The sequence below is a fragment of the Copadichromis virginalis genome, linkage group LG3, assembly GCF_057382275.1.
Source record: "Copadichromis virginalis isolate Kocher_CV1m ecotype Utaka linkage group LG3, C_Virginalis_male_GT1.1, whole genome shotgun sequence".
Taxonomy (NCBI): Eukaryota; Metazoa; Chordata; class Actinopteri; order Cichliformes; family Cichlidae; genus Copadichromis; species Copadichromis virginalis.
In genome coordinates this window covers 46,258,813-46,273,138 of record NC_140620.1, presented here as the reverse complement: position 1 = coordinate 46,273,138, position 14,326 = coordinate 46,258,813, and the positions used below count along the sequence as shown (strand labels likewise).

At 39.9% G+C, this 14,326-nt stretch overlaps 1 protein-coding gene across 1 annotated transcript in view; it reads left to right on the top strand.

The window, feature by feature from the left end:
* Positions 1-7,241, top strand: part of LOC146715018 (phospholipid-transporting ATPase ABCA1) — a 189,536-nt gene extending 182,295 nt beyond the window's left edge. Inside the window, exons 49-50 of the mRNA XM_085451370.1 lie at positions 777-1,020; positions 6,667-7,241. Coding sequence (XP_085307496.1) covers positions 777-1,020; positions 6,667-6,795 — 373 coding nt within the window. The 3' untranslated portion in view covers positions 6,796-7,241. The remainder of the gene's footprint in view (positions 1-776; positions 1,021-6,666) is intronic.
* The last annotated feature ends 7,085 nt before the right edge of the window (positions 7,242-14,326 follow it).

Here is a 14,326-nt window from a genome sequence, read left to right as displayed (position 1 = left end):
AATTGTTACCAAACAATACAAACAGTTCACTGGATATGTAAGCGCCCAGAAGACACGTGTGAGTCGTCAGAGGTGTCATCAGAAGTGTCATAATGAATCTCCTTTACCTCCGTTTTGTTCTGCAGCAACTTCCTGAGGGAAGTCGCTGTCTCTTTAGCCGCTCGATGCTCGAGTCTGTACTCCAGATAGTGGCTTACCCTCTCTACTTGATGCTGGGTTGGTGATGTGTAACAGCTTCCTGGCTGAAAACAGATTCTCATTTGGTGCAAGGTTGCTGAGAGCAGTGAAACTGAACCAAAATAGTGACGTGGCAGGCAGTGAAATCAAATCATTTAGCAAAAAGATGCTAAAAGAGTCTATGGGGGGCAGCATGGCATGGCAGCACTTCGTCAACCAAATGAATGCTTTCTTTTATATTAGTTACACACATAATTTGGAAAATACATTTTTTTTCTATCCGCTACCAACATACTTGTTAAAGTTGAGCTGGCTTTGCGGTTCGCTGTGTCTGACTCACCTGCTCCTCCTGCTTACTTAATCCAGGAAGCTAGAAATGGCTGGGAAACATGAGCGCAATTCCGTTTTCAATACTTCATTTATATTCCTTCTCCTTCCTGGCACGTCTGTTTGTTCTAGTACACATCCCTGTTCTCTGTCGCGCTATGGCATGACAACAGGAGAGGAGAGATCATTATTTGGCACTAACACGCTTGTTTGCGGCTCTTCTCTTTTTTGTCTGGCACTAAATGTGTCATAATGACCTCTCTTTTTTTTAGATTTGGTGATGGCTACACTGTGATTGTGAGGGTCGGTGGCTCTCCGCCCGCACTGAAGCCAGTCGAGGACTTCGTCCAGAAGACCTTTCCGGGCAGCGTTCTCAAAGAGAAGCATCACAACACGCTGCAGTATCAGTTCCCACACGCACAGGGAGCTTTGGCCAATATCTTCAGCCAGTTCACCAGGCATCAGCGGAGGCTGCGTGTGGAGGACTACTCGGTGTCCCAGACAACTTTGGATCAGGTGAGGTGGAAAAAAGGAAAAAAAAAAGAAAACATATGCAGTTGGGCACTAACACAATTTTGTTGTTTTGGCTTGATTTTCAATCAAGTGAAACGATCACAATTCATTATTATAATTATGCATCATGGATTTCAATAGTGTTTCAATAGTTGGACAAACTCATAGGATTGCTTTTCATACTTGGATGAAAATCACTTGACTGTTTGAAGTCGAGAACTCTGAGATCAGATGACTGACTTGGCCGTTTATTTTCTAGTGAGAAACTCCTGAGTTACTTTTGCAGAATACTTTGGGTTATTATTCTTTCTGCCTCATCCGTCCTTGAGTGTAACCAGTGCTTTGCACCTTGTTGGAAACCCTCTGTAAGTCCATTCATGAAGGCGTCTCTTGATTGTAGACTTTGACAATGATATGCCTACGTCCACGAGAGTGTTCTTGACTTGATTAGCTGTTGTGGAGGAGTTTTTCTAAACTGTGGAGAAAAAAAAAATCATACCCTATACTGACTCCCTTTTGGGGCCAGCCTCTAAGTATCACCTTGATGAACTGCACTTTTTTACCTCTTCTGTGGTTGCAGCTCTGGAGGTTTCCTCTTGTGTAGTAGGCAGTCGTGATCCTCTTTAATCCGTAATAAAGAAAAAAGTAATATGAGAGATGTGAGATCTCTGCTTGGAAAGAAGTAAGGTAAGAGCGTAAACTTGGTTTACTGTTAAATGATGCATTTTTAAGTGTTTTGATACCTTCAAGCAGCACATGAAAATTGAAAGCAAAGATCAAGCATAAAAGTCGAAACAAAAGTAACATCCAGAGGCAGCTTTGAAAAGTGTCACAGCTCAAATCTGTGAAATGTGATTATGATGAAACTGATTGTTGTTGCTGCGTTGAGCTGGAAGCACTCTGCCCATCTTCTGTATATAAGAACAGCTTGAGCCTTCCACTAGGTGGTGCAGGCCGATGCAAAAGCGATGCACCAACTAAATTTAGTGTGATTCTACAAGCCTACTGTAATTCTGTTGCTGCTCCCTTTTAATGGCTCACTAGCTCATCAATCAATGCATTGACCATTTTAGGTGCTCCTGTTTAATGCAGGTCTGCCCAGTAGCGGATAAGATTTAAAGATCTATCATTGTCTACACATTGTTTTCTGCCATTTAGGCTGTCAGACAGACCAATGAGGAGTGCACTGAGTTTGGACGGCCAAGATTGTTCAGCCGCCAGCTACCAGTATTGATCCCAAATCTGGACTGATTATATAAAACTCGTGCAGCCAGTATCTTTTTATTTTATTTTATTCCAGCCAGAGTGCACTAGCTCAGCTTACTGATTGGCGAGATAAACCGAGCGCTGCGTGTTGCGGACTGGATTCACCTTGTGTTTTCCAAACAGCCCCAGGGACCTAATGCAATCAGGCAGTGAGTGGCAAGTACGTGTGTGTCTTCCAAACCCACCATTAGCTCAGCAGCAGATGACCATGCGGGAGGTGAGAGTAACCTCTGAGGGGTCCAGAAAGGTCATCTTTCCACTCCGCCACGGGTGAAAAAAGAAAAGCCTTAAAAAAGAGAAACAACAAAATTGACACAGATGCGTTGAATTGTCTGTTCGTTCAGTTGTGCAATGTCACGACTGGATTTAAATCGAATTATGTCTTATAAAGGACACTGCACAGATGATCAACTTGTAGATTACCCATAATTCAAAATAAATCAGTCTTCTGCAGAATCTTTAAGTAAAATCTGCCCTTTAGGAGTGTCAAATTTAATGAAAAGCTCAATGCTTCAATTTGGCCTGCAAGGTTTTTTTCTTTTTCCATAAAGCGTTTTTAACAGGACTTCACAGATCAGCGGTGAACCTTGCATAATATCTGTTTTAACATTTATGTCTTCTTGCCCCACATTCTGCTCTGGTCAATATTTACCAGATCAGAGGCAGTAAATAAATCATTCTTGGACCAGCAGGTCACAGTATTAACACACAGACGGGGGGAGGGCTGGAGAACCTGTGGAGACCCAGACAGTCACCTTTCAGCTGGTGATTTATAGAGAGGAGCCTTGACCTACAGTATAACACCCAACTTGCACTACAATTAATATTGATCCGCACGGCCTTGAGCTCAGGCGTTAATGCTGATGGCCAGGACAGTGCAGGGCAGGGATTTAAAAGGAAAATGTGACTTTCACAATGGTCTCGTAGAAGCGGCTTCTGCAGAAACGAGAAACGTTTGCGTCTTTTTCTGGCACCGTCGCCGAAGCACTAATGGAGCAGCCGACCTTTTCGATCCATATATCATCCGATATGTATGCATGTGTTGATTATAAAGTTTCTTTACTTAGGTCCCCTCTTTCAGTATTTTTTTAAACGCGCTTTTATTTCACAACGCGCCTGTGAACCGATACTACCTCACGCTTGTGAACAAATGAAACAGACAATATTCTGCATATTTTGATGTTTTTAAGCAACGTTGTTGTTTGAGTTAGCGTCCACTTTTTTTTCAAGCATCAAACATTTTTTGACCTCCCAGCTTTAGTCAAATAATCTGGGAGACAAAGTTGGAATTTGAAAACAGGGAAGCATTTAGCCGCAGCGTTAGCATGTACTAAAAACAAAGCGTAAGAATAAGAAATACCAATTCAGATATTCCTCCACAAATCATGATGTAGTCCCTGCAGGATGACAATATATTTGCAAAATGGCAAAAGCATTAGGCACCCTAATAATAATAATAATAATGATAACTGGTAACCAATTGAACCGAGTCCCATGTTGCAAAGAAGCGCATCGAAAATGTGTACCTGCACTCGGCCAAAAGTGTACAAATTCAGAGCTGTCGCTGGATAAGCAGTGATTTTTTTCCTACTGCTGTAGTATTTATAATCTAGTGTGACTGACCCATCACTCACCTGATAACCCTGATACTGCTGCGACTCATGATGATTGTTCAGAAGCGTTAAATACTGGTTTGTTCACACAATTAAAATCTTCCACTTTTAGACATTGTGAGAGATTCTGTTTGGGATCTTGAGATGAGCAGGAATATTTTAATGACATGTAACGAATGTAAAAACAGCCAGTTTAAATTCTGCAAGGACTTCTTTGATGTATAGCTGAGGTTAATTGGCTGATTCGCGTCCTTCCCCTTCTGGGTTCTGCCTCAGTGGGTACCAAATAAACACCCCAGCGCACCCCTATAATGTAATTAATGCCTGTATCCATCTGTTATTAAGAAAATGCCACTCAGCAGCGCTGGTGCATGACGTTCAGGTCATGAATGGATGGTTGGCTAAATGCAGAAAGTGAACATTACGAAATAATCACACCGCAGAGGAATTTAGCCATGCTTGTCTCAGTCAAAAAATGGCTGCATCATTAAAGCTCCCACGCTCAGTTTTGCAGAAAGTTCAAGACAAACAGCACTTTGCAATTCTGCTGCACAACTACGCAGCCTTGACTATGAATATGAAATGCTGTGCATGCCTCAGCACATCAAGCCAGTGAGTCAGAGGCCAGCAGAGGTGGGCGGAGGGTGCATTTGTTGTCATTCTTATCCTCGTATTTATTCTCTGCTGAGAAGATGTCTTGACAACGGTGACCTTGATACACGCTGCTGATGTTATGACATTACTAGCTCAATGAGCTTACACTTAGCAGCTTCTCTATAAGGAAGTTTTATCCACGTAGTTACACTATTCAGTAAAAAATGACTGTTCATGTGGTTTTATTGTTATTATTAAAGTTTTCTTTAACCATTCAGTTCAGGCTTATTTATATAGGGCCAAATCACAACAGTCTCCTCAATGCATTTTATTCTTTAAGGTATAAAGCACTTTGTGATGGCAGGAAAGAAAAAAACTCCCAGAGGACAGAGAAAGGATAAATAGCAAAAACCTGAAGATCAGATCAGATCATTTTAACTTTATGACAGGAAGTATCTTTGTTTGAATCAGAGTAACATGGCTTTTTAGTTTAACCCTGTGTGGTGAAAGAGCGTACGTCACCTCTTCAGCTGCTCACGTGCTCTGTGGCCAATAGATATCAGCGTGATTCTGTTTAGGCGCATGACGTTAGATCGCAGAGGAACCAGAAAAACACATTGTGCATATTCATGTCCTGAACTGAGCCAAGAATTCTCTCATAATGAATGTCTGCATGGAAGACAGATCTACTTAAATGTCTAGATAGGCTAATTAATGTTCCCGCGAGCAGGAGAGAAAAGCACCTGCTGTCACACAACATCGTGTCTTGTTTAACCTAAAACATGGAAACAAAACAGGCAAAATCATTTAATTATATGTTTGGAAGTGAAATATACTTTGTGCTCACACATGGAGTTTGTGTGGATTACGCATCAAGTCATTCTTGATCTTTATGGACTGTGAAACCATAGATAGATAGAAGCTTTTGCTTTCAGCAGAAGTTGGTATGTAGTTAATTTTTTGTCTGTGTGCTCGGCACGATTTAAAAATGCCGGCAGGTGTTTTTGGGCTCCTCTTTGTTGCTAAAATAGACTGATCACCTGCTAGCTTCAATTCAAGGCTGAACACGGGAATAACTAATGGTATCAATATTCTCATCTAACTCTCAGGAAGAAAGCAAACTGCTGTAGTTCTCAAACGTCAGACTCTAAATGTATACGGCACATAAAACGAGGTCATTACTTTAGCGATAGAAAAGCCGTATTTTCACTAGTGAAGACATGTTGTCAGTAATGACAACGTAAATATATCAGAGTAATTGGCAAATGTATGTCCTTTGTTCAAAAGATGGAAGTTAATGCTAATAAAGACTTCATTACCATTAAATTATAAGGTTTCAGATTATATTCACCGGTTAATTAAAAACAGAAGCCTCAAAGGCTGACTGGATAGATCTCTATTACCCGTCTGAGCTTCAATAAAACAAAAGAGGGTTGTTTTTAAGCCCAGAAGAACAGGCTACTAATGTTTATTTCTCTTCATCCATGGCCTTCTGCATGTGCTTATTTGCTATTTGATTTAGCAAGTGTGTATCTGTGAAGAAAGGTTTAATTGATAGGGCCTCTGAGTAGCTGCTGATGGGATTGGCTTGGAGGACAATTTTATTTATTTTCCATTTAGATTTTAAGTGCAATCTAGTAATTCGCGTGTCCTGTTATATTCACACAGCCAATGAAAATGGTTAAATGGAAAAGCAATGCTCTTATCATTTTATATGATCCGCTTTGTTGCCTTTTTTTTCCTCTCCCTCTCCGTCTGCAGAGAGTCTTTGTGTAGCTTTACCGCCGATGCTAAGAGACTAAAACGCCCGCTCGCCTGTGATGTTTACAGCACAATGAAATACACACTGCTTTTTATGAACGCCATAGGATTGATTTCGTCTGACATTAAATGGGCATCACAGAGAGAAGAATGATTGTTTTATTCTCTTTCTCTGCTGGTCAAAGATGTCAAACTGACATTCACTGTGTGAGCCGAGACGCTTGCTTGATGCTCCGTAGCCCTCGACTGGCATCTCATTCTCATGCACCCCGTCGTCCGTGCCGCTATTTCTGTTTGTTTTAAAGGCAGAGGGTGGGGAGAGAGCGCAAACGAGAAGTGTCCACGGGCCCTTCAGCAGAAGTTTATTATCTTGCCTTTGCTTTTAAGTACTTTCTTCTCCTCATTTGTATTCCAGGTCTTTGTGAATTTTGCGAGGCAGCAGCACGATGAAGAGGACTATGAGGCCTATAGCAACCCGGTGGATGTTTCAGACGAGCTGCCGTTGGAGTATCTGAGGAGCTCCCAAGGAGCAGAAAAGGTGTAACGCGCACAAGAAAAGAACCGCATCTACAGTCGTCCAGCGATATGCCTTTAAAATAAGGGAATCTGCAGTACTTGCACTGGCAACCAAATGAGTTCCTAACCTAATTTAGCTTTAATTACTAAATATAGCATGCCCCTGCTTTCAGGGTTTATCAGCAGGCTTGCAAAGTTTCCAATAAGTGTCCCTCGCCAAGCCAGTTTTTTTAACTCATTTACAAATGCCTGATTTTGTAGCCTTCCTTTCATTCTGACACCGTAAATAGTTGGTTACAGTGAATGCTACTGCAAAGTTTGTGGAGTTTTCTAGAACTCCCTGGTTTGACACAAGAAGGGCAGGTTGCTGCACTAGAATCGTGACGTATTCAACTCGATTATCCAAATTCTTCAACATGCAGAGTCAATCAATTTACATTTAAAATAAAATAATTATTTTTCTTTTTTACCACACAGGCTGATTTCCATTTGACTAAAACCAACTTTAAGAGCAAAGCCTGACAAAAATGACTTAATAAGATTGTAGGTGCGAGTGCAGGAAATGCTGTATTTCACAAAGGTTAAACAACTGAAATAACACCACTTTGGTTTTGTTTGCACATTTATTGTAGATCATTCCACCACATCTCCCCCTGTGCTTCCCCTAGCATTACAAATTGCACGGCACTACCTCAGCCTTGACCTTCAGACTGACTGATGCTTTAGACTCCTATCATTTGTTTACATTTGCTGCTGATTGAACAAAGATAAATCAACTCAAAAAGTCTAAAGCAGCAGTTAGTTTCAGGCTGCCATCCCAGCTGCTGATAGGCACTCCAGTGATAAATAACTACTCTGCCACATGTATTGGCTTTGTATCTGAAGGAGCCTACAATTAGCTGTAGATGGTGTTCAATAACAAGCACTGAGTTTGCAGCAGTGGCTGTCGAACATGTTGCGCCTGCAAGAAAGGTGCTAAATGTTTGCACCGGCCAAAGCTTGCAGGGCTTTATCTCTATTATATGTAGGCATCAGGAATGTAATCGAGCGCACGTCAAATGTTTCATGAGATTTAGCAATGAATGTGTGAGCAAAAACACATTTTTATTTATATTGTGTTAGCTTATAAGGCCTTAAATTTTAAGATCCTTCTGCTGTATTTTTGCTGGCTTTGGCACAGTTCACCTTCTACATAAGTAGTTCTGCCTCTGAAGATGTGGTCATAATCTTAACTCATTCACTGCCAATGGCTGGCAGTGAATGAGTTAAACCCATTGACTCATTCACTGCCATTGACGGCTATAGACGTCAATGGCAGTGAATGAGTTAATCACACATAATCCTGTTTTCTTTTTATACTTTAAGTTGCATTGATCAGATACGGGTACCTAGCTAGCTAAGCTTGTTAGCTTCCTTCTTAGCCACGGAAGCAATGCTTGGTTACTCAAAGCTAACTTGCCATACTTGCTAGCATTTTAGCCATAGCTAAATACCAGATGTGATGACACATGGGTGAATCTAAGACATCTATTGTAGGACACAGCATAAGCACAAAGGAAACTGAGATAGATTTTCTTATTTTTATATAGGACCAAAATTTGCATAAAAACTAGCATAAACTCAGGACTTCACGGAGTTCAAGTGAGAATGTTTGTCCTTTTCTAGACTTCTGTACAATTGTTCCTTTTTTGCAACTCGAGGAGTCACCCCCTGCTGGTCACTGGAAGAGATTTGCAACATCCATCTTTTAAATACAGTCTATGTTATCACTCATTCCTTTAGCATGTAAAGCCTTTGTTTGGTCTGGGAAATAGCTGATTGCGTTACTTAAATTTTCAACCACCTATGGTATCAAGAATGCGTAAAAACTACAGAAATATATTTTTTAATGTATTTTTTTAAAGTTATTACATCATACAATTAAATTGTACAGACATATGTAAACTTTGGGCAAACTGTACACCTTATACTCCATTTCCCAAGTAAAAGTTAACTCAGGAAGGTTTTGTGTGCAATACTTAAATGCTTATACAGAGAGTGACATTTAGTTCTGTCTTTTACTGTATGTACTGTGCGACATCAAGAGGTTATGTCACTGTCTCGCGCAGCTTGCGCTCGCATTACGTTGCGCTTTTGTGTTCAGGATGTAAATAAGTCCACACTTCACTCCTCACAGGCTTTCTTGTTTGCTTTCAGAGCCTGACATAATTTGTATGCTTTGCTAAGTCCTCACATTACTATCATGCACGTTGCAAAAATAATGAATCCTGTTTGCACTGAATATTGCTCTATGCCAAGACAAGTGATTAAACATTTGCACAAACTGTAAGGCGACTTTGACTCGGTGTTTGTTCACTGCCGTATTTGTCCAACGAATCACCGAGTTCCAGTTTGAAAGTCTCTCTAGTTCAACTTCCTGCATGCTGTCTTATTGTTGTGTCCTTCCTTTCACTATTTCGCGTCTTTCACTCTGCGCGAAGGTGCCAGCTGCAGGCTCATATTTTGTTTTGTCTCTCATACATTCGTAACATCAACCGAGTCCATGGGACGCCAGAATTCAAACCGCACCACACTGGGTAAGGCTTTTTATTTCATATTTAGCAGAGTGGCTCCTTCTCAAGGGCGAACAGACATTTTGTCTGCCAGATGCCTGCAAATGAATTTATTTTGCTGTCAGACTATCACACAGACTCTTTTAGCGCGTGGGCTTCCAATTTATTTATTGTACTTTTTTTTCTTTTCAAACCAATTTAAAGCTAGTATACCTGAAGTTGGACCAATTCTTCTCCCAGTTTCATTTCACTATCACAAAACATCACAGCATATGTAGTTTTTCTTTTCAGACACAGTGTCTACCAAGATTAAGACGTCTCATTTGTGTCTAGTAAAACATTTCTCACACCCCTCTCAAGAGAAACCCTCGACTCACCTCCTTAACTATCATCTGTAATTTTCTGTCCAATTTATAAAGATAATTGAGGCATTTTTCTGTTTTCTAGCTCAGGTGCTAATGTATTTGTTTTTGTTTGTTGAGAGGCTTAGAAAGTGTCTGCTCCAGATTTCACTACATAAAAAATACAGCATGTTTCTAACTTAAATACAATATATCTTTTTTTTTTTACTTGAGTATGTTGTGTTCATATTTGCAAGTACTTTTCTTCTTAGGATATGTTCTTAGACACACTTCTGCACATCGTTACTTCTCACGTTTCACCTTGTTACCATCCATCCGTCTTTCCATCCATCACTGAGGTGTTCCCAATCCAGCTGATAATATCAACTGGCTGATATTATCAGCTGGAATATCAGCCAGCTGACCCTTGGGTCTCCTTCCAGTCACACCCAGATCACTTCAAATAGGAGGTGTCCAAGAGGCAATGTAGTCAGAACAACTTCCTCTGTTCCTCATCTGAGTTCATCACCCTATCTGTAAAGGGGAGCCCGGATGCCCCCTTCTTTCGGTCACAGCCCACAAGGCAGAGGGTGGCAATGTAGATTGACCAGTAAATTGACAGCTTTACTTTCACACCAGTCTGTCTCCTGCTCCTTCCCTCCATCACTCATGAAGAAGCACGAAAGATAGTAGATAATTCCATAAAAGTTATGAATAGAATAAAGGTCAGCACTGGCAGAGTCCAACACCTTTGCCTTACTGTGGAAACGGGGGGACCTTAATATGTATGCTCTTAAGCAGGGGTTAATTAAGTAACTGACCAGGAGAGCTGATTGTCTGGGGCTAAACAGAAAGAATACCTTAAATGTGTTAAAAGCATTATCTTTAGGTAAAAGATATTTAATTTTACTTACCATCTGAGACAAACACATTAGATGGATTACAGTTTGTCTCCCACCCATCAACCCAAACCAGTCACGCTGCCCCTACCTCAACCAGGTATTATCAAAGGCTTCTTCCTGTTAAAGGAGAGTTTTTCCTTCCCACTGTCGCCAAGTGCTTTCTCTCATCTGGTTGTATTAGTCTTCTCTGTCATTGTAGGGTTTTAATGTTACGTTGTGATCTTGCGCTATATAAATAAAACTGAATTGTATTGACTTTAATAAGAAAACGTCTGATAGTGCAAGAAATGTGAATATATAGACATTTTTTATTTAAGAGTAGAGCATAAAAAGCATCCTGACGACACCTGGGCTGTGGGTTGTACACGGTACTGTGACAGCACTGTCATGACTTCAACAGGGTTAGCGAAGCTGCATCTCGACGTCTCGAGCTGACTGTCACCAGGTCGATGGAGACACCCCGGGACATGAGAAATCCCTGGCTCAAAGTGTGTCATACTTTATTGTCCTAATTGGGACTATACTTTCAAACATGAACATCATATTGTAGTCAAGACTTGAAACTAGAAATTAAGACCTTAAACGAAGAGACGAGCTACAGAATTGATGAACTGAGCACCAAGTAGGGTAACTTTCCTCAAAGGTTTACAACAAGAGTCGAAACTCCCTGCTGGCTGTGACAAAGAACATAAGTTTGAGACTCCCTAAAGCTACGTCTGTCTCTTACATACAGTCTGAAGAAACCAAACTTAATAACAATGACACCAAATCCAACAAAAGGTCGCTATGCAAAGAGACAATTGAGGCCGATTAACGAAGGCCACTTATTGTGCCTCAGGAAGTAGAGTGGATTGCGTACTAATAGGAAGGTAGATGGTTTGATCCCCAGCTCCTCTAGTCAGCTTGTCAAAGTATCCTTGGACAAGATACTGAACCTCGAGTTGCCTCTGATGCATCAGTGTGAATGTGGGGAAAAGTGTTTAGTGGCTTGTAAGAATGAGTAAATGAAGTTTGAAGTAAAAAAAATGAATAAATAGAAGTGGTTTCTACTCAACTAGAGTAGAAAAGTGTCATATAAGTACAAGTCCTAAATTAGCTGACATGTTTGCCAAGGACCAGAAATGCAGTTGTGTCAGTGTGTTAATGCAAAGAATATAAAAAGCAAAGATTTCATTTAGAGCTACATTTGATCTCTTCTCTGATGTGATCGCACATTTTAAAAGAAAACATCCACTCTGTGGTAGTTTGTAGGTTATTATTTGGTATGAAATGATGAATGGAAAAACACCCAAGCAGTACAAGCAATTTCCATTTCAAAGACTCCACTCCTAATTTAAAGTTTTAGGCGTCGGGTTTGTCGTTGTTTCTTTTTCCAGTATTTCCTTTCTCAATAAATAATTTTTGTAAAACCGGTTAACTTTAAAAGACGAGTTTGTAAACAAGCATATATTATCCTCATAGCTGGTCTTTATCAGTCACGATGTACACAAAATACTCTCCGCCATCACTGAGCATTTGGCCAATCTTGGTGTCAAGTACAAGATTACAATAAAAAGCATTGTCAGTTGGAACGGGAAGATTACAGGAGTTAGAGGAGATTTAGTGATCTGCTCGACAAGCAAGCTTTATAAAAGCCCCTGCCATTCTTTCAGGCTGTAATCATTCTCCGTGCTCTGAGTTTGCTGTTCTTGCTTCAGGGTGCCTTTTATAGGTGGCATAGAGTAGCTAGAAATTGGTACAATATCTTTGTTCATTCTCTCTTTTTTTTTTCCAGTGAAACTACTTCTGAGAACTTTTTTTCTATCTAGAATACTTAAAAAAAATATGAGCTATTTTTGTGCTTCTCACTTTGAGAGTCTGTCTCAGTGCCATGTTTTTCTTGGTTTCTCACAGCAGCTAAAACAGCAGCTAAAACCCAAGCGTAAAACATTATAGACATTAGGAGGTTTTATACAGTCAAATCTTAATCACAGGGTAGAAGTTGTTCTTTTTTACTTCTTACTTCACAATATCATGTTTCACCAGTCATGATGAGAATGTTTTTTCCTGCCTGCTTCTTCAGACTAACGCAACAATACCCTTAAAAGTTGTGGACTACATTTGAATCTGGACAACAAAAGGAAAAGATAAAGATTTACAAAAACATCTCTTATTCTATCCTTCCTAAAAGTCAAACATCCAGGAGTTGTTGTATAGAAAGACTATTTATAAACTGGCATCCTGACGCCACTTTTTTGAATGTACTAGCTTTTATGCTGCTAGCATGCAGGTTTTTATGGACGAGACCCTTTTATGGATGAGATTAGCTGGATTATCAGCTAATGCTAGCAGGCTTGGTTAGCATGCTTCAACCATAAACGGCACTGTGTTACACCACTCCAGGACAACTTGGTGTAAACAGCAAACCCAGTTTATTTGGGTACTCCAGAACCATGGCTTTCACATACAGAACCCAAGAATACTCTCTTCTCTTTTTTTTACGGAACATTTTTTTATTTTCTTTTTGCCGTGACTGCCCTCTACTGGTGGAAAACATGTAGCAGCCAAAAACCCAAACATATAGCTGAATAGCCCAAATACCAACAGATTTATTTTTAGACATATTTTAGCTTTACACTTTACCAAGTGCTACAGCTGCAATGCACAGACACAGATATCTGCTAATTTGTGCTAATTAACGGACTAATAAAATACTAGCATGTCACTTAGCCAAATAAAAACAGATACTAAAACTACAATATACACGCTATGGACAGTTTGATGGCAGTGTGATGTGTCCAGTGGAAGCTTCAATACAGTGGCCTGACCTACTTTTAGAGCCAGGAACTGCAGTTTTTAGGAGAAAAGTGATATTTTGTGGTTAAACTTTAATGATGCTGCAAGTTTAAGACCTATGAGGTGTTTTTTTTCTTCCTCAAACTACAGAAACTGTACTTGTGTTCATGCTCAGTTCTTCTCCTGTTACTTTGCACTGTTCTGTGAAAAATAATGCATGTTGTATTTTGTGCGATTTCCTGCATGAAACAGCCGTTATTTCCAGGAACGGGAAGATTTTCAGGGGAAAGAAAAAGTTTTTATTTTTCAGATACGTAACACAATGTGCTTTTGGAAATCAACAATGTAAGTGTTTTAAGATTCACTCAAAAGTATTAGGCAATGATCATTTTTGCTACTGTTTCTCCTGAGGTAGTATAAATTCTGAAAAAACATCTCTCACACCTTGAGTCGGCTGCATGTGCAATCATTTAAAAGATGATATAACATCTCTTAAATTCAATAACTTAAATGACTCCAGAGTGCCAGTAGTGGGATGATAATGTTTAAACAGGCCTCACGCTGTAGCCGATTGAGGTTTTTACAACTGACATGTGGATTTTAATATTAACCTTGCTGATTTTTTTGATAAATACACTGGGCAGCTCACCAGGTTTTTTAAAGCAGGATCCCGATGAACGACCTTTGAAGGCTTCAGTACGCAAATTATTATTTTTCTTTAACTGGATTTTAACAAATTAAAAATAAACGGCCTGTGACAAGAACAATGTGTTGCCTGAAGCTGTGTACATCAAAGCAAAAAGCTGACATTTGGGAATTGCTACCACTAGTTGCCCTTTTAAGCCTTTATTGTGATCAGAAGACTATTTTAAAAGCTAATTATTCTGAGTTGATATTTCTTTTCACTTTGAACTTATTCCAAGTGTTTGTTTGATGTTTTCTTATTTTAGTCATGTATTCATTTTTTAAGAACTTTGTTGGAAAGTATG